Source organism: Caretta caretta, chromosome 20 (genome assembly GCF_965140235.1).
Source record: "Caretta caretta isolate rCarCar2 chromosome 20, rCarCar1.hap1, whole genome shotgun sequence".
NCBI lineage: Eukaryota > Metazoa > Chordata > Testudines > Cheloniidae > Caretta > Caretta caretta.
Window position 1 is genome coordinate 18,440,526 of NC_134225.1, and position 20,490 is coordinate 18,461,015.

At 55.9% G+C, this 20,490-nt stretch overlaps 1 protein-coding gene across 1 annotated transcript; it reads right to left on the reverse strand.

Moving 5' to 3' along the window:
- Nucleotides 1–2,196: 2,196 nt before the first annotated feature.
- Nucleotides 2,197–15,935, reverse strand: LOC125627825 (volume-regulated anion channel subunit LRRC8E). The gene is made up of 3 exons (XM_048832366.2): nucleotides 15,497–15,935; nucleotides 8,198–8,340; nucleotides 2,197–4,807 (listed from the first exon to the last, which is right to left on the reverse strand). The coding sequence occupies exons 2-3, from the start codon at nucleotides 8,333–8,335 to the stop codon at nucleotides 2,552–2,554; spliced, it is 2,394 nt and encodes a 797-aa protein (XP_048688323.2). The 5' UTR covers nucleotides 8,336–8,340; nucleotides 15,497–15,935; the 3' UTR covers nucleotides 2,197–2,551.
- Nucleotides 15,936–20,490: the final 4,555 nt, after the last annotated feature.

Here is a 20,490-nt window from a genome sequence, read left to right on the forward strand (position 1 = left end):
GCGGCTAAGCCCCCTGCCCCCCAGTCAGATGCCCGCTGAAGGGAATTCGGGATGCAGATAGGGCTGGAGGGTGGCAGGAGGAGGAGGGTGTAATGCCCCCTGTTGGGTATCCTATGGGATTAGGGAGGAAGACTGGAGGAGAAGGACTGGGATTAGGGGTGAGCAGCAGGATAACTGAAGGGAGGCTGGGGGTGGAGGGAGGCCACAGGGGCTGAGATGAGTTGGTTTTAAGAGGGAGCTGGACACACTGATGAGGGCAGTTGTGTGATGGGGTTGCTGGGGAGCAGGACTCAGCACCCCTGGGTCTTATGTTCCTAATAGCATGTGCCCCAGGGTTTCAGCCAGCCACCGGCAGGGCTCAGGAAGGGATTCCCTCCCCCACAACCTCCCCATGTATTCTGGGAGGGGTTTGTTTTAATCTCCCTCTTCTGACACATCAGGGCTGGAGACAGGCTAGTGGGCAGGGTGGGCCAGGGATCTGAGCAGGTACCAAGCGTTCTCCCTTTGTCAGGCACTTGTCTGGGTCCCAGTGATGGCCATATGTGGGGACAGGGGGGAGGAATTTTCCCTCAAGTCAGATTGGCAGGGACCTTGTGAGGCTTCCACCTTCTTCTGCAGCATGTGGGTGTAGGGCACTTGCCAGGATTATCTGGGCATAGCTCACTTAAACATCTCCCTGCCATCATGGAGGCCTCGGGCTCTGGTGCACCTCGGTCCCTCCTCTCCTCTGCCTGTGGCACATAATAGTCTGCAGTCTGCTTTCCTGGGATACGCCGGTCTCATTATGCAGTTGGGTTTGTTGTGTGGGTGCTGGTAGCCTGCGATAGACAGGAAGTCAGACTAGATGGTCCCCTCTGGCCTGAAACTCTGTGCCTCTCTGTGGCAGGGCAGGGAGGTTGGTGACACAGCATGGGGGAGGCCCCAGTCATGGTTGGGGAAGGGGTTTGTGCAGTGCCTGGTGCCAAGGGGGCCCCGCTCGCATTGTGGGGGAGATGTTTGTGCAGCAGCCAGCACAACGGAGACGCTGCTCCGTTGAGACCTTCACCCGTCACTATGATAATACTGACGTTGGATCCGGCCCATATGTCCTCTGGTTCCAGGACCTAGCTAAGGGGGGGGGGGTTCTCCCGTAACTGGAGGGTGCCTTGCCGCTGGCTACCACTCGAGAAGGGTCCGCTGTTGGAGTTCTTAGGAGTCCTGGGAGCGACTGCCGAGGTGGCTGGGGCGTTGCTAAGACTGGGGTTTCTTGAAGTGCTACACGCAGCTTGGTGAAGAGATAAAGGCTGTTTGCACTGTTCACATTTCCAACTTCTCCCCTCCAGCTGCACAGAGCCAGGGCTCTGGTTCAGGCCTACTGCTATTACCAGGTGTATGTGGATTGCCACCCCTCCCACCCCCTATACATCCTTGAATATAAAAGAAGGGCTCGATCCTGAAATCCTTCCATGACCTTTGCCTGAGTAAGGGGTCTAGACTCAGCTACCTGCAGCACAGGAGAAATCAGTGCCTGTAACCCAGACCCATCTAGAATCCTGCTACAGAGAGGTGGGACTAAGGGGAGGAACCCCTGAGAGCCATGTCATTGGTGGAAAAAGCCATGCCTCAAGGCGGAGGAGGCATGTCACAGGCAGGAGAAGCCACATCCAACAGGGGAGGGTCAATGGGAGCCACACCCACCTATTTAAATTTGTATGATAAGCACATACCACACCAAGTGGAAAAACCAGTTTCTCTTGGTACTGTAAATCCATTAGATGCTTCAACCAGGTAACTCTCCTTCCCCTCTCCAGGCAGATGACCTACAAAGCCAGCTGCAACCTTCCTTGGGAATGTGGTTACATCACAGTGGGTGTGGACTGCCAAAACTGAGACATGACCAAACACTAATGAAATTCAATCCTGCTGAGATCTTGGCCTCTTGTGACAGTGAGTTCCACTGGCTAAGGATGCCAGAAAAGCATCCCTTTGAATCAGTGGAGTAGGTGGAGCTGTGGAATGAGGAAAGACTTTCCCATGGTTAAAGCCACAGCAAAATTTCAATTGAACACCACATTTGCCTCCTCTCTAGATTACCCATCAGATTGGCCTGGAAATTCATAGGATAGACTGTGGGCTGGGGTACAGTTTATGGGGCAGTGACCAAGGTGTGCCAGAGATCTCGCACTTTAAAACATGAGCTATTTACACACACACAAAAATTGTCCTTTTTTAAAAGCAATAAACGCTGCTTGTTAATAACACTAAAAAAAATAAGTATAAATAGAGTAATTTCCTCCCCGGCAATCCAGGATACAACGTGGCAGCTCTGCCATACAGGATCACCAACTGTCCAACTGGGATGAAATGTTGAGCCCCTCCATAGCCATGGCTGGGGGGATGATTCTTTGGTAAGACTCTTGGTGGGAGATCTCCCAGGTGCCTTTGCAGCTCTGGCCTGGGAGCAACACCTGCACCGGAGAGGAGCACACGAGGCACTTCCCAGCTCTAGTCACTGTGAGTCTTTCTGCAGGTGGCCAAAGAGCCTGCCCCTGCTGCGGACTGTCCCCTCTTCTCATTCACTCTCCAGCCTCTCCCGGATGTCCACGGGCAGCATCTCATAGAGGGTGCTCTCCACCACCAAGCCACTGCGCTTGAGTGCCGGGCACCGCCCAATCTGAGGCGGCAAGGCCTCCAGGCGGTTTCCCTTCAATTCCAGCTTGCTGAGCAAGGAGAGGTTGCCCAGGCGGTGGGAGAGGGTGGAGAGCTTGTTGTGTCCCACCATCAGAGTCTTCAGCTTCTTGCAGAAGAAGAGCTCATCGGGCAAGGTCTCCACTGAGTTGGAGGAGATGGCGAAGTACTGGAGATTCTGGAGCACACCTACCTCCGGGGGGATAACCTGGATGCCATTGTTGGAGAGGTCAAGGCAGCGGAGCTTGGTGCAGAGGAAGAGCTGGGAGGGCAGGGTCTCTATTTTGTTGCGATTGAGGTAGAGCTGCTCCAGGCCCTTGAGCTTCCGGATGTGCTCGGGGATATAGGCAATGTTGTTGCTCCAGAGCTTAAGGCAGACAAGCTTGCGGCAGTGCTGGAAGCTGAGGATCTCCTCGATGGAGCGTAGCTGGTTGTCTTTCAGGTCCAGCTCCTGCAGGCTGACCAGGCTGAAGACGGCATGGGGGATACGCTCCAGGTTGCAGTTGACCAGCTCCAGCTCCCGCACATTGATCAGCTTCTTGAGGTTGTTAAGGGTCACCAGCTTGGTGCCGTCGTTGAGAATGCACAGACGCTGCAGGTGAGTTGAGACGTCGGTCATGCTGGGCGGCACCTTGGAGATGTTGCTGTGCAACGAGAGCACCTTGAGGTTCCTCAGCTCCCGGAGGCTCTCCAAGCCGGATGCCCTCCCCAGTTCCTGGCTGAAGAGGCCGGAGAGGTAGAGCTCCTCCAGCCCGCGCAGGCTGTAGACCCACAGCGGCACTTCCTTGATCTCATCAAAGGTGGCCTGCATCACCTTGAGGTGGTCCCGCAGGAAGACCAGGGAGGCAAATGGCAGCTTGACGGGGCAGTTCAACAGGGAGAGCTCCTGGAGGTGGACAAGCTGGGCCACCAGCGGTGGGAAGGTCACATCCTTGAGCATCTCCAGCTTCAGGGCCTCCACCTCAGACAGCTCAAAGACTGTGTCAGGCAAGCCAGACAGCATGAAGAGGTGGAGCTCCAGGCGGCCCAGGGCATTCCGCTGCAGCTTCTGCCGCAACTTCTCCTCTGTCCATTCGTGGTTGAGGTTGAGCTGCTTGAGCTTGCTTTCGCTGACCTCGGAGAGGAAGACAGCGAAGCGCTTGGAGTAGAGGGAGTCATACTCGTCGATCAGATAAAGCATGAAGGCAAAATCATTCTTGACATCAGGGATGTCGCTGATGCCCGTCTCCTCTCGCACGTAGCGGAAGGAGTACTCCTTCAAGGGCCGGTGAAACAGCCAGTACAGCGTGTATAGGCAGGTGAGGCCGTAGACGCCCAAGAAGCAGATGTAGCAGATGGCCAGCTTGGAGAAGAGGTGGGCCTTGGTGTGGTTGCAGCAGAAGTGGTCGTAGCCTGTCATGTCCTCCATCTCCATGCTGCAGGGCACAATGAAATGGATGTTCTGCACCAGGGCGGCATTGTAGGCCGTGATGATCAGGAACTTGAAGACCTTGAGAACAGACTGTCGGACGTACATGGTATAGAGGATGTCTCCCTCCTCTACGTGCAGCCGGAACTTCTTCACCTTCTCAAACAAAGCCTTGGCCTGCTCCCCTTCCTTCTTGTCCAGCAGGCTGACTGCAGGAGTCTCCGCTACCTTCTTCTCAGAGATGGACTGGACGGGCTGTAGAGCAGGGTGGGGCTCGGGCATTTCATCCTTGATGCTCTTCCTCCGCCCGTCTTCCTTCTTTGAGGTCGTCCCATCTTGGTTCTCCCCAGAGACCTCAGAGAGGGCCCGGGTAGTCCAGGGTGAGTCAAAGCACTTGCTAAGGATGGAAATGAAGTGCTCAATCTTCGAGCTGGTGCCTGGAAACTTGAACCAGAAGTTGGCACAGACCATGAAGATGAGGGTGTGGATGACCACCAGGTAGGGGAAGTACTTGGCGTACCAGTGCAGGGCTGTCTCATAGCACATCTGGTTGATGAAGCTGTACTGCTGGATGTCCAGGTTGTTGCGCAGGCCGCTCATCTCCCGGGAGGACAGGAGTGTGTCTGGCTCCGAGGCGTTGAGGCTCTTCCTGGTGAAATTCTGGCATGTTTCAGAGAGTGGGGCACCAGCAGGGACATGGTTGGGGAGGCAAATGATTTTGTCCTGTGTCACCTGGGGATATGGCCACAGAGGGGAACAGGTGAGGAAACCATGGGGGATGCTGATTCACACCAGCTGGGGGTCTGGTCCCATTGACTCCAATGGAGCAATGGCTGATTTACATCTGCTGGGGGTCTGGCCCCATTGACTCCAATGGAGCTATGGCCAATTGACACCTGCTGGGGGTCTGGCCCTGTATGTCATGCAATGGTCCATGTACAGTTCTGCCCCCTGAGCACCGACTGCAGGCTGCATTCACGCATATTTCAGGACAATAGTGATAACAGGGGCACGGAAGCCTTGCCCAACCCAGGAGCCCCGAGGGTAGCTTAGACACACCAGCACACCCTCAGTGCAGAGGTGCACCCTGGGAACGCTATAGGCTCCGTGACACGCGGTGTGCTGGGAGTTGCAGTCTCAGTGGGCTGCGCCGCTGGAGCACGACCCATTCTGGCCCCACTTCGGCTGCCCCTGGGACAAAGGAGACTGTCCAAGAAGCACAGTTGGTGGTGAGGAAGCATGTCTAGTAGTTAGAGCTCAGGTGCTTGGAGTTAGGTTCTATCCCTGGCTCTGGGAAGGGGGTGGGGTTGAGTGGTTAGAGCAGGGGGGGCTGTGAGCCAGGTCTTCTGGATTCTCTCCCCAGCTCTGGGAGGGCAGTGGGGTCTACTGGGTTAGACCAGTGGGGTGGGGAGTCAGGACTCTTGGGTTCCATGCCCGGCTCTACTGCTGACTCTCTGTATTACCTTGGGCTCCTCCCTTCTCTCTGTGCCTCCATTTCCACCTCCATAAAATGGGCATTATACCAACTCCAGGGAGGTAGCAAGTTTCTAAAGCACCTGGTGAGGCTGAGACAAATGGGACTAGAGAAGGTCAATGAGCTGCTAGTTCATGCCGGCATCTTACCCCACAGCTAGAGAGCAGCAAGAGCGTCCCATGAGCTTAGCCTGTGAATGTGTGCACTGCACACAGCACACACCAACCCCATGAGGAGCTCCTGTGATTCAGTGCCCATGCTAAGCCAGGCCATTGCTAATCACAACCCAGGAGTCCTGACACTGAAGGGAACAGGACCCGCCGTGATGTTGTTAGGTAGGAGAGCACGGGAGGGCGGGTGGCAGGAAGCAGAGACGAGCTGATCAGGGTACTGTAAAGAATTATTGCCCCTCGTTCTGCAGAGCCTGAGCCGGCCCAGTGGCATGCAAAATAAAATCCCCCAGCTCCTGGTTACTGCAACCCCAGGGCCAGGTGACTTCCTTTTACAGAAACTGTCTTTCAGCCCCTGGCTCTAAGCAAGCCAGACCCACCTGTGCAGTGTGGGTGACATTCCCCATCTATGGGTGACCAACCTCCTACTGTGCCAGCTGATGGAGCTGCTCCTTCAGCTCAAGCAATAGAGTGCTGTGCTGATGGTCCCAGTGTCAGCAGGGTCTGAATGTGCGCCTACTGGGGATTTGCCTGAGGTCACCCCAAAAGTCAGTGGCAGAGCCGGGAATGAAACCCAGGAGTCCTGCCTGCCACTACTGCCGCTCCTCTGCCTTCACCATGACTAGATCCCATTCCTCTCCCCGAGCTGGGGATAGAACCCAGGAGTCCTGACTCCCAGCCCCCTGCTCTGGCCACCATCTCAAGGGGGTTTCTCTTTACTTCCCTGGCAGATCCCACCATCCCCTGGCATCTCATTGGTTGAAAGTGTGGCAGGTGCCTGAATGGTTAACTCAAAAGGGGGCCAGCGGGGAGCTAATCTCACTCCTGTCCTCCTCCCGAGTGGCCCTGGGGTTTTGCCTATGGGACTTGTTGCCACGGATATTCTCCCTGGTGCCACAAGAGACGGATATTGTAACAGGGCTGCTGCCTTGTGCACCTGCTGCTTGGCTTCTGTATGGACACACTCCTCCCCCCAGTACTGGGGGGACCTTCATCCAGGGATGACCGAGCACCCCCCATCCCAATGGGGATGACAGACCAGCCTAAAACAGGGCTAGGTGGAGGAGGGGTAGCTCATTCAGGGGACAGAGATGGGGGGAGGGTGATTCTCCCATCTCCCCCCATTCCACCCCAGAATGCAAAGCTTGCTGACCCATCAGCTAACCACTAAAATTCAAGTCTGACATTTATGAAGTGGAGTCTAGTGGTTAGAGCTGCAGGCAGGGCAGGTACAAGGATGTTTTGCACCCTAGGCGAAACTTCCACCTTGCACCTGCCCGACCCACCCCCCCACCCCCCGTCGGCCCGGGGAGTCGTGCGGCAGCTCCCCACCCCAGCTCACCTCTGCTTCGCCTCCTCCCCGAGCACACCACCACCGTTCCGCTTCTCCCGCCTCCCAGGCTTGCAGCGCCAATCAGCTGTTTGGCGCCGCAAGCCTGGGAGGGAGAGAAGCGGAGTGGGGCGGTGTGCTCAGGGGAGGAGGCGGAGCAGAGGGGTGGGGTAGGAGTCAGGGTTTTGTTCCCAGCTCTTGGAAGGGAGTAAGAATAAGGGGGAGGGGCTGGGAATCAGGACTCCTGGGCTCTAGTCTCAGCTCTCTTTTCCCCCACATGGATCAGCCCAGTGGGCCCATCTAGCTCAGCAGCCTGTCTCTGATCAGGCTCACACGAGACGGGCTGAGCTGAGCTCAGCCCCTTTCATTCCTGTTGCTGAGCCACAGCCTTCGCTCCCCACCTTCATCCCATTCACCAGGGCAGCCCGTGATCCAGCCGCACCCCAGACATGCTGGGGCAAGCTTCCTGCCTGGGCACGAATCCCCTGCACGGATACAATACGTCCTGGGAGGACTGGCAGCTCCAGGGGAGGCAGACACCTCCGGATCGGGGGGGGCAACTCCATCTTAGGGCCTGTATTGATGGCCCTCGCCCTTCCCCCTGCTCCCCTTTCCCTCGAGCCCTGGGCCCACCCTCTCCTCTCCCAGCAGGAGGGTGGCATTCACCCACCCAGCCGTTTGAGCTCCAGGGAGGTTCTGATCCAAAGTTCCCAGTTCCCCAGGAGTGTGTCTTCCAGCCGCCTTGCGTCATGGCAGAGTGCTTGCTGGGATGTCCCTCCCACAATGCAACAGGGCGTCCACTGTGGACAAAGGACTCCATTTGCCCCAGCAGCGATTTGACGGGCAGGAGGGGACAGGATAAGGGGTGTTCTTCCCAGCCGGCTGCCTTCTCCTCCGTTTCCACTCTTGCTTCCGGCTGGTTTGTGGGGTCTGCATCCTGCTATTATGGGCACCACTGCCACTTACTGACCGGCATGAGCCCATCACCTTCTAGTGGCTGCTGGGGATAGAACTTTCTACTGCTGCTGGAGATTCTTCTTCAGCTCCAGAGGGAGGAGGATCCAGAGGCCCCAGTTCCTATCCCTGCTGCTGCATGGGTGGCGTCTCACAGAAGGTGGTCCCAGCCCACCCCCCAGCCTGGTACCCACCTGCAGGGTGCAGCCAAAAACCCCGATCATGAGCATGGCCACCGTGATGTATTCAGCCAGCACATCCCACCAGGGCTTGAGCACCTTGAAGGCCGGCTGCTGGTCCGTGAACTGCTTGAACTCAGCTACAGGGATCATCCTGTCTGCAGAGAGAGGGTGGGGTTAGGCTGGTGGAGACCTCTCCTCCCTAGTGACCCCCAGTTCAAATCCCAGCTCAGGTCCAGTGAGCTTGATGGATCCTTGGTCAATCTGGAGGAGTGAAGGGGGCCCAATTATGAAAACAAGAGGCAGCACTGTGTAACCTGACTGCAAGAGGGCCATTGGGAGGGAGCTGGCCCCTGGGAAGAGGGCAGGATCCCAGCCCAAGAGAGAGAATTGTCCTACCCTGAATCTCTTTCACCTCCATAACACCAACCATCCCAGAGATCATTACACACTGTACATGGGGATGGATCGTTTGCCCAGTCCTGACATGCAGCCAGCTCTGGGGTGGGGCACAGCCACTGGATAACAGCCCCCCCAACAGCCTGAGACAGGAGAGCCCTGTTCTGAAAGTGAAAGTTCCAGGGCAGGATGTCGGGAGGCAGAAGGCGATTACTCATGTCAGAAATTGGGCAGGACACCAGGGGGTCACACCCTGACTCCTGGGAAGAATGGCTCATCTGATAACCACAAAAGGTCAGTGCTTCGGTCTCATGCTGCAGTGCAGCTTTGGGACCAGAGCTGACTGCGAGGGGAGAGCGCCCCACACTGAGCCACTGCCCCGCGCCCTGCAGAATAGCTCCCCCAGCACAGCTCTGAGACATCAGGGTCAGCACTGACTCCAAGGAGAGCCTCCCTCCCTGCCGCACAGCGCTCCCTGCTGGTCACCCACACCGGTCTCATTGAGCCACCTTTCCCCTCCTGCCTGGCTTTGTTCCCTGCAGACATGGAATGGGGGCTACCCACAGAGTCATTGGGAAGGTTGATCCAGGACATCAATACGGGCAGGGAGTGGGATCCTGGAGAAGGCCAAGGGGAGACACTGGGGTCCCATTTCCTCTCTACCAGTCCCAGCATCCCTTTGAAAACTGATCCAGCCAGCTGTAGATTTCACCCCTCTGCTGGCTCGGGATGAGCCCAACCACCTGGCACAAAGGGCACTGGGTGGGGCTTTAATGGCCCAGCGATGGGGGAGCCCTACCCAGCCCAGGCCCTGGACCCCCCCCCCCACCTTGGAGCAGGGTTCCAAGCACCATAGCAACGCCCTGTGGCCTCTCTCAGACAACAGAGATGGGGTGACCCTCGCTGAGGGTCACAGAAGGCAGATGGGTCGACTCTGATCCCAGTGCTGGGCTTTACCTAGCCCGGCCCAGTAACCCAGATTTGGGGGGCGTAATCCAGACTCCAGCCTCAGTGTTGTGCAGCAGGAAAAAATTCTTCATTTATCCCAGGAACCCTGACTTCCAGCCTCTGCCCCCCCTCTAATGAATCCACTAGATCCTGTTCCACCCTCCCCCCGCCAAGCTGGGGATAGAAGCCAGGAGTCCTGGCTCCCAGTCCAGCCTGCTCTAATCACTCGATCCCACTCCCCTCCCAGAGTGGGAATAGAACCCAGGACGCCTGGTTCCCAGCACCATATGTTCTGACTCATAGATCCTACTCCCATTTTATAGTTGGTACTAGAACCCAGGAATCCTGGCTCCCAGCCTCCTCTGCTTTAAGCACTAGATCCCACTTCCCTACCCAATTGGGAATAGAAGACATGAGTCCTGGTTCCTGGTCCCCCCCTGCTCTGATGCTAAACCCCACGCCACTCCTGGAGATGGGAAGTTTAACAGCCCCCCCACCCCATATCACACTGGCCCTGCACTCCCCCGAGTGCTCTCAGGTGTGTCCTGCACCCCCCATCCTGCCACCTTCTGGTTGCTGTGCAGAGAACACCTCCAAGTCTCCGGATATAGGGTCTGCAGCTCAGATTTATCTCTGGTGGGAATGGAGCCAGAGTTTGCTCAATTGGCGCCCTACATGATTCTTAATCATTTAGCTCTTGTGAAAGTGTACCCAATTGCCCCAGATGGGGAGGCTCTTTATGCTCCACCCCCACAAGCAGCTACGCCCAGGAAGCAGTTCTGCGAGCCCATGTACACACCCCATCCTCCTGCCAATGTGTGCCACCCCTCCCCTCAGGGTACACCCTTAGGGAGGAGTCTTTGTGGCCTATTCAGTCTTTGTTTTTTCCATCCACATTCCTGGATTCTATTCCCATCATTGGGAGGGGAGCAGGGAGTCAAAGCTCCTGGGTTCCAGACTCTGACAGTGTGTGATCTTGGGCAATTTCTTTCTCTCCTTTGTGCCTCAGTTTCCCCAACTCTAGGAGACAAACTTCTCCTTGCCGTTACACCTTGCAAGGCTTGTGTGGCTTAATGACCTTTGCACAGTGCTGTGACCCGTAGGCAGGACGAGGAGCACGATCATTTTTATTGCACTGACCAATGTTATGTGGGGACCGCTGACCAGCAGGAAAGTCCATGGCTTTGCCTAGACGTTTCCCCTCCAACCCAGTCGGGTGCTACTCCTGCTCCCCAGAGGAAATGCCTTTCCCTTTGCTCATGGTGGAGAAACCCCCAAGCCAGCTCATACAAGGGATGTCGTCCCTGCAGCTGCTTCCCTGTGGTTTGTATGTTGTGCCTGCCTGGCAGAGTAGAGTAAATATTTCCATGGACAGTGCTGGGCAGCAGGCAGCGGGGGAAGCAGCCAAGAAAGCTGAAGGCAGTTTGGGGAAATCTGGGGAATTCAGACACTTACAGGACTTTTCAGAGCAGAGAGAATTTTTAAAGGCAGGGTTGGAACTTTCCAGGGAAACCCAGAGTTCGAGTGGGAGAAACTCTGCTCGACTGCTGGTCTACACTCCCCATGCAGAGCTGCAGATAGAAGCCAGGAGTCCTAATTTCCAGCCCCCCTTGCTCTAAGCTCTAGACCCCACTCCCCTCCCAGAGCTGGGGACAGAACCCAGAAATCCTGACTCCCTACTCTAACCACTAGACCCCACTGTTCTCCCAGAGCTGGGGCTAGAACCCAGGAGTCCTGCCCCCCCACTCTAACCAGCAGACTACTCCCTTCCTTCTCCCCCAGCTAATTTTGATAGTATAAATTCCCTAGGAGCGAGGGTGTAGAGGGTTGGCAAGTGGCACAAGGTACTAGCATCCAAGCACACGGCCTGGAACCCCTGGGTTCTACTCTTGGCTCCACCACTGACCCGAAGTGTAGCCTTGGGCAACTCCCTTCCCCTTGGAAAAGGCAAAGGGCTGAGCACTGACACAAACCCACTGCCAACTAGGGCTTTGGGGGAGGGGTCACTCGGCTGCAGAGTAGGGACAGATCCCATACCCTCCAACTCTGACAGAGGAGAATCACCATGAGCAATTTAGGCCTTGTGACACCCTCATTCCATCCAGCAGAGGGTGGCAGTAGGAATACCTACGTAATCCCATCTCCCTGCCCTGCCCCCCGTATCATTACGTCTGAGATTCGTGTTTGGCTAAGCCAAGTGTGACTAGCAAAACAACACCCAAACATAACAGCCGGATTCCTCCAGCGTCCATGGAGCTTACAATCAACTGAATCCCTCAGGGATCCTGACATGGGGAAGGTCCCGCGGGGAGGGAAAAGGCATGGGTAACTGCCCCTGCTGCCAGACTGGGGCAGCCAAGGGTCCTGAGAGCCATTGAACCAGACTGAAACCTTGCATACGATGGAAACCACTTCAAGCCAGGGGGTGTGGCAGGACCCCTAGTTCCAGCACCTATGGGGGCAGTCCTGGAACCCTTGTCCAGCATGGGCAGCTGTGAGTATAAGATCCCCGCTCCAGCCTCTGGGGGGCAGTTCAGGGGGCCCAGTTAGCATCTGCTAGACCCTGTGCAGATCAGGACTCATCCAGCACCCCCTTCTCACTGAAGCCCTTAGAGCATCCCTCAGACCATCCTAAAATCCATCAAAGGGCAGAACCATAGAATCATAGAATATAAGGGTTGGAAGGGACCCCAGAAGGTCATCTAGTCCAACCCCCTGCTCGAAGCAGGACCAATTCCCAGTTAAATCATCCCAGCCAGGGCTTTGTCAAGCCTGACCTTAAAAACCTCTAAGGAAGGAGATTCTACCACCTCCCTAGGTAACGCATTCCAGTGTTTCACCACCCTCTTAGTGAAAAAGTTTTTCCTAATATCCAATCTAAACCTCCCCCACTGCAGCTTGAACCCAATGGATTTGGGGGGGATTTCAGAAAACCAGAAAGGGAGGACCCTGCCATCTCTGCAGCACACCCACAGCCTCCAGCACCTCTGTGATTGTCTGTGGCTCAGCGAGCTGGCTGATGGCCCGGTCCTGAGGATGGTTTTGTTTAATATCTTCATTAATGATCTGGAGGATGGTGTGGATTGCACCCTCAGCAAGTTTGCAGATGACACTAAACTGGGAGGTGTGGTAGATATGCTGGAGGGTAGGTATAGGATGCAGAGGGACCTAGACAAATTAGAGGATTGGGCCAAAAGAAATCTGATGAGGTTCAACAAGGACAAGTGCAGAGTTCTGCATTTAGAAAGGAAGAATCCCATGCACCGCTACAGACTAGGGACAGACTGGCTAGGCAGCAGTTCTGCAGAAAGGACCTGGGGGTTACTGTGGACGAGAAGCTGGATATGAGTCAGCAGTGTGCCCTTGTTGCCAAGAAGGCTAACGGCATTTTGGGCTGTATAAGTAGGAGCATTGTTAGCGGATCGAGGGAAGTGATCATTCCCATATATTCGGCATTGGTGAGGCCTCATCTGGAGTACTGTGTCCAGTTTTGGGGCCCACACTACAAGAAGGATGTGGAAAAATTGGAAAGAGTCCAGCAGAGGGCAACAAAAACGATTAGCAAAAAGAAAAGGAGTACTTGCGGCACCTTAGAGACTAACAAATTTATTTGAGCATAAGCTTTCGTGAGCTACAGCTCACTTCATCAGATACAAAAAGCTTACGCTCAAATATATTTGTTAGTCTCTAAGGTGCCACAAGTACTCCTGTTCTTTTTGTGGATACAAACTAACACAGCTGAAAAATGAAAAACTCTGAAAAATGATTAGGGGGCTGGAACACATGAGTTATGAGGAGAGGCTGAGGGAACTGGGATTGTTTAGTCTGCGGAAGAGAAGGATGAGGGGGGAATTTGTTAGCTGCTTTCAACTACCTGAGAGGGGGTTCCAAAGAGGATGGATCTAGACTGTTCTCAGTGGTACCAGATGACAGAACAAGGAGTAATGGTCTCAAGTTGCAGTGGGGGAGGTTTAGGTTGGATATTAAGAAAAACTTTTTCACTAGGAGGGTGGGGAAGCACTGGAATGGGTTACCTAGGGAGGTGGTGGAATCTCCTTCCTTAGGTTTCAGAGGAACAGCCGTGTTAGTCTGTATTCGCAAAAAGAAAAGGAGTACTTGTGGCACCTTAGAGACTAACCAATTTATTTGAGCATGAGCTTTCGTGAGCTACAGCTCACTTCATCAGATGTTTACCAATCAAATAAATTGGTTAGTCTCTAAGGTGCCACAAGTACTCCTTTTCTCCTTCCTTAGAGGTTTTTAAGGTCAGGCTTGACAAAGCCCTGGCTGGGATGATTTAGTTGGGGATTGGTCCTGCTTTGAGCAGGGGGTTGGACTAGATGACCTCCTGCGGTCCCTTCCAACCCTGATATTCTATGCTTCAATGATTAACGCCTTCCCCTCGAACACCTCAACTCATCTCTGCTCATCCTCCTCACAGGTACCCAGTTGGCATCCCAAATGCCTAATCTCCCAGACAGAAAGGAGGTGGGGGGATGGATGCACACAGCCCCTGGCCTCAGAGCAAGGGGAGAAGGGGGTACACACAGAGCCTCTGGCATGGGGGGGGACCTGGTATCGGGTCCAGAGTAGGAGGCCCCACGGCCCAAGCTGCTCCTGGCATGCAGGAGCCAAGAGGTTCATTCTGTGAGCAACCAGGGGCATCGCTGCCCAGGAGGAGCCTCCCCCACTGTCACCTGTATCGGCCCCATTGCAGCAGGGGTGATCAGCGAGTCCCACAGGCTACCTGAGGGCACACCCGCCCCGTGTCCCCCTCTCAGCCTGGCCTGGAGAGCAAGCACTTAGGGACTTCCAGAAGAGAGTTCTTCTTCCTTCCTTCCTCGCCCTCCGCTCAGCCCAGGTCCCTCATCCTCCCAGACTCCATGCAAATTATTCCCATTCCCCCTCCCACCCATTGCTGGTCACCTCCAGCCATACCCAGCCCCTAGGCACCCCCTAACCATCCCCAGTCCCCCCCATTCCTGGGCCCAGACAGTTAAGCCAAGCGCTCAGGCAACACCGAGTGTCTGTCATCCCCAGGCACCCCCTACGCATCCCCATGCTCCACATTTCTGGGCACCCCCACCCGTACTCAGGGCCCCTACCCCTACCCATGACCCACCTCCCCAGCCATGCTCGACCTGAAGGCACTCCAGCCTCTGCGCTCACCCCCGCCCCCTTTTCACACATGCTCCGGGATGTGGTTTGGGGCCTGCTCCTCTCTGGGGGTGCTGGCTGGGATGAGGGGAAGTGCAAGTGGGGTCCCACCGAACAGGCCACAGGGGGCAGGATGCATTTCCTGTGGATGTGCCACCCCTGAGGAAAATCTGCACCCCCAAAACTCTCTCCCCCGAGGCAAACAAGCACTTGCTTACCCCACCTACAGGTGCCAACCCTTCCAGCCCCTCCCTAGTAAATCTGGATTCCCCCCACCCCCCAAAAAATGGTCCCCTTTCTCCTAAGGACAAATTCCCCTCTCCCCCTTCCTTGGGGATCCAAGACCCCTCTCCCCTTTTCTGGGACCAACCCCAACTCATCCAGGGGCAAAGCCAGGTCATAGAATATCAGGGTTTGAAGGGACCTCAGGAGGTCATCTAGTCCAACCCCCTGTCCAAAGCAGGGCCAATCCCCAATATTTGCCCCAGATCCCTAAACGGCCCCCTCAAGAATTGAACTCACACCACTGGGTTTAGCAGGCCAAAGCTCAAACCACTGAGCTCTCCCTCCCCCAGATCCCACTTAAGCTCCCTTCCTGCCCCCAGTAGTCCTCCTCCCTTCCTGGGGAGTAAATCTGGATTCTCACTCTCCCGCCAGGTGTAAATTCACATTCCCCCTTTCCTCCTGCGGGAGGGGGGGATCCGGATCCCCCCCCTTTTCCTCCTCCCATCCTGGGTGGGTGGAATCTGGATTCTCACTACGCGGGGGGGGACGACCACTCCCCCTACCCGCTTTGCCCGTGTAACTTACCAGCTCTCCGTTCCCACTGCCCAGCCGGCTGCCTTGCCCGGGGCTCAGCGGGGCGCAGTCAGGGTGATTCCGCTGCGCCCCCCGCGGCGGTGACGGGCTCCTCCCGCGCTGCCTGCTGCCTCGGCTCCCGGGCACCCCCCGCCGGTGCGGGAGTGACTCACCCTGCCTGACGAGCTCCGGCCCAGCCCCGCCGCTGGGCTGGGTTTGGGGAGGGAGGAGACCCGGGGCAGAGCAAACACGCGGCGCCTCCTCCGGCACCGGCCACAAAGCGGCAGCGATCCGCACAGCGGGGACCCGAGACTCACGGGTCCCTCCCCGGGACTCACGGGTCCCTCCCCGGCTCCGCGAGGGGAGTGGGAGCTAGTGGTGAGAACGGGGGGCGTTGGGAGCCAGGACTCCTGCATCGCTGCCAGAGTCTCACCAGGCACCCTGAGGGGCATCCCTTCTGCTCTCTCCGCCTCCGATTGTGCGGGGGGGGGGTAGCGGCCCTCCCTTTCCTAAAGGGTTTGGGCTGGTCAGGTGACAGGAACGGTAATTGCACATTACAATTATCTGATTATTTAATCTCTCACCGGAATTGTGGTCTGAAGTCAGCCCATGGCTGTTGCTCATGGACCGGAGAAGATTTCAGCCTGTGCGATAACAATCTAACGTTTCTGCAGCTTCTGTCAATGCCAGGTACTTTGCAAACTACTTATAAGGATCACTTCGTTCCCTGCAAATGAAAGGCCGCCACTTTTGGGGTGGGAAGCAGCAGGTGTTTAACAGCGCGTCAGTGACTTGATGCAGGGATCATTCACACAGCAATAGAAATGCAGCCAGCTCTGGGGTGGAACATGGCAGCTGTTTAACAGCACACAGCAACACGCCACAAGAACAATTGTGCAACCAATCATTGCATTGAAAAATGTTCCCCAAGGTGGGTTAGAAGCCCTCCGGGAGCTGTGCTAAATGCTGGGTTTTGTCATAGGAGGAAAAGGGGTTATGAAAAAGCTCTTGTTTATGTTCTCAAGGAAGTGGATCATTGCAGCAGGCAGAAGCTGTAATGGTCTCAAAGCCTGTCATTGTCTGGGTGAAATTCGACCCCCTAGCTACTCCGCACAACCCATCTTGGAGACAATCAGATGGGGCGTGTGAGCTGGGATTCATTCAACAGGGATGTTTGGATGTGAATCAGTGGAGCGGGTGTTTGGGAAGGAAAATCTCCCCCTTTGCCACTCAAACATCACAGCCCAGTGCTGGGACCTGAGATTCTGGGATTGAAAGTGACGAGGGACAAAAAGCGCAACCTGCTACCCCTTGCTCCAGGGGTCTGGGAAACTACAGCAAGGAAATGAACTATTAACTATCACGTACTATCGGGACCCATGGGGGCGGAGGGCATGTGGGGGGACAGGTGCCTGGTACCCACAGCCGTGGCTGCTGGGATGTGGCTCCCTGCTCATCTCACTCCCCCAGTGCACAGAGGAAGTGGATGGGGCTGCGTGACAGGGCCAGGATCAGGATGGAGGGGAGTGAAAGCTGCACCCTGTGTGTTCTGGCCCCCTGCCCAGCATTGCAACTATATCTCAGAGCCTGCAATCAGATCCTAGATCTGGAAGGGAAGTGGGGTCTAGTAGTTAGGGCAGGGTAGTTGGGAATCAGGACTCCTTGTTTCTGTTCCTGGTAGGCCCATCAAGAGAAACTGGGGCTCCAATACATCATGTTCACTGGGGCCCCACCCCCTCCCATTTCAGCCCAGTTACAGGTGTTTGGGGGGGCCCCAGTACAGTTGTCTCCCACTTTCCACTGCTCTCATCAGCCCTGGATCTGGGAGGGGAGTGTTCAGAGCAAGGGGGCTGGGAGTCAGGACTCCTGGGTTCTAGTCCCAGCTCTGGGCAGAGAGTGGTGTGTCTAGTGGTTAGAGCCGGGGTGTTGGGAGTCAGGACCCCCAAAGGGTACATCGACACAGCCGCTGGGAGCATATATTCAGGCCGCTACGCCAGACCACAGCCTCCGCTGCAACGTCCACACTGCTGTTTCCAGTGCACTGCCGCCAGCACGTCTGCCTGGGGTCACTTGGTGTCGCTCACTGAAGGTCTCTCTCTGGCGGGATCCCAGGCCAACCTTCAGCAGGTGCCTAGTACCAGCCTCTCCAAGCAGGGCACACTGGAAACACCACAGATAGGAGCTGGGTGCGCCAGCTGAGACAGGGCCAGTGGAATCTACTCAGGGCTGCAGAGGGATCATATTACCTAACCGCTGGACCCCGCCCCTGCCCAGAGCTGGGAATACAACCCAGCCCTGGCCTCCCCCACTCTAACCACTAGACCCCACTCCCCCCTTCAAGTTGGAATAGAACCCATGAGTCCTGACTCACTTCTCTGCCCCTCTCCCCGACTCCTTTGCCCTCTCCAGGCCCTGTCCCCCCAAGTCCTGTCTACATGCCTATATCTAGGGGTGAGTGAGCTCACCCGGCCGCAGCAGGCAGGGCCCAGCACAGCCCATAATTATCTGGAAATAGTCATTTCCTGAGGTGCCCACAGGTCCTGTGCCAGGGCTGGCAAGGATATTTAAAGGGCCAGTGTACCCATTCCAGGGGGGACAGTGCGGGGTGTGTGTGTCAGAGACCATGAGCGCCTGGGAGAGCCCAGGGGAAGTGCAGGGAGTGGGGGTGGGGCCTCAGCTTGGGGCAGTCCTTCCGGTTGTTGCTGCTGAACCTAGAGCCCCTGTGTGGCACTAGGGGTCGCTGTGCTGCAGGGAGCATGGTCGGGGCTCAGTGGGGGATGATCTCCACTCTGCATTTTAATTTCATTTTAAATGAAGCTTCTGAAACATTTTTAAAACCTTATTTACTTTCCAGACAACAACAGTTTAGCTATATATTATAGACTTATAGAAAGAGACCTTCTAAAAACGTTAAAATGCATGCCTGTCACGCAAAACTTCAAATTAGAGTGAATAAATGAAGACTCGGCCCACCACTTCTGAAAGGCTGCCGACCCCTGGACAACAGGATTCTTCACTAAACTCTTGTTCAGTGTTGGTACCCCAGAGATGACTGCATCTCAGCACCCTCCGAGAGATTCCCACATCCCTCTGCGCCCCACACTGGAGGTGGCTGCATTTCAGCCCCAGGTGAGGGTTCCCTGTATAAATTCCTCTGTGCCCCACCCCAGAGGTGGCTGCATCTCAGTGCCTGAGCATTCACAGGCTGTACAGACCTTGGGTCGTACAGACCTTGGGTCCCCAGATATGGAAGGAGCTAGTGAGAACCCACTTTTTCTTAATACAGGCTATGAATTGGTGGAGGCCGTGTCGTCTGGGGTGAGGAGTGGGAGGTTCCTGGCTCCAAGGCAGCTGGACTGGGAGGTTGTTGGTCTCTCAGACCCTTTGGGGGGTCCCAATGCTGGGTGTGAAGTCCTCATGGATGGGTCTGGTCCCCAACCCCTGTGCTTCTGCCCCCATTCACTCCTCACTTCGCTCCAGAACATCTTGCCCCAGGAATCCCCCAACAGTGTGGGGGAAGAGGGAATGGAATTTTTGGGGTGGCTGGGGGTGCATTATTGGGGTAACCATTGAGGGTGCTAGAACTTAATTCATAAGCACAGTCCTGGTTCAGCCCCTCCTCCCCAGGCACTCCAGCTGGAGGCTGCGCTCTTCCCTTCAGCAGTGGTGCCCTGGGCCTTAGAGGCAGCAAGGAGGGTGTGATCTTGGGGAGGGGTGGAGGTTCGTCCCCCGCTTCCACCCATCTCTGGCTGCCCAGTGGTGGCTAGAAGCAGAGTCATGAGCCCAAAGGCAGTGTGGGGCCACTTGAGCTTCAAACTGGTCCAGTCACCCCAGCCCTCTCAGGAGCCCCCGGGGCCAGGATTCCTTGAGCTACCAGCTAGTCCCTTCCTGTAAGAAGCCTCTTGTCCCCCCTCCACCCACTCTACCAACTGAGGGGGAAGGGAGGCCCCTCCCAGTTCACACACAGGCGGGAGAGGGCTGTGGCTGGCAGAGGTCACCCCGGGGCACTGGCCAAGAGGGGAGACAATGCTGGGAAGGGAAGAAGGGGATCACATCAGAGACCAGGGGAAGAGCAATATATGGATGGATAGATAGATAGATAGATAGATAGAGGGGGTGGATGGGGATAGATAGAGGGGGGCGGTGGATGGCGATAGATAGACAGACAGACAGACGGGGTGTATGGGGATGGCTGGATGTTCAGGGAGCACTCCATATGGTCCAGGGACTTTGAGGTTCATGGCTCCCCATCCCCCATGCTTCAACCTATTTCCAGCAGCACAGAGTCAGCCCCGCCCCTGTTGAGGATCTGGATCGTCAGAGTGTAATCCAACAAAGACAAACAGAACAGGAGGACTTGTGGCACCTTAGAGACTGACAAATTTATTAGAGCATAAGCATGCAGCATCCGATGAAGTGAGCTGTAGCTCACGAAAGCTTATGCTCTAATAAATTTGTTAGTCTCTAAGGTGCCACAAGTCCTCCTTTTCTTTTTGCGAATACAGACTAACATGGCTGCGACTCTGAAACCAACAAAGACAGAGGACTCTGTTGGGAACCCCCACTAGGGGGCGCAGCCCCCACGTGGTTACAGGCCTTATCCCAGACACATGAGCTCAGGAAGGGGTCAAAGCACCCACCCAATGTCCCAGCCCCTGACCCCCACCCGCCAGGAACTCCACATCCCGGTCTGCCCTTTCCTCAAGCAAACTGCAGCATCGCCAACCCCAGTCATTCAAAGATCATGAGTAAGGCTAAGATTTTGTCATGGATATTGTTAGTAAAAGTCACAGACAGGTCACAGGCAATAAAGAAAATTTCATGGAAGCCCATGACCTGTCCTTGACTTTTACTAACAATATCCATGACAAAATGGGAAGCTAGGCAGCTGCGGTGGCCCACTCGGAGCTCCAGGGTCCCCCACCACCTGCGGCGACTTGGAGCTCCGGGGTCCCCCCTCCGGCCACTATAGGTGATGGGGGTCCCTGCAGCTCCTGGCTGCTGCG

Bases quoted from the DNA above. Each gene is read 5' to 3' on its own strand.
- LOC125627825 (XM_048832366.2), bottom strand. From the start codon at position 8,335: ATGATCCCTGTAGCTGAGTTCAAGCAGTTCACGGACCAGCAGCCGGCC. The intron at 4,808-8,197 runs GTGGGTACCAGG...CCATATCCCCAG, and splicing joins TTTTTGGCTGCACCCTGCAG to GTGACACAGGACAAAATCAT.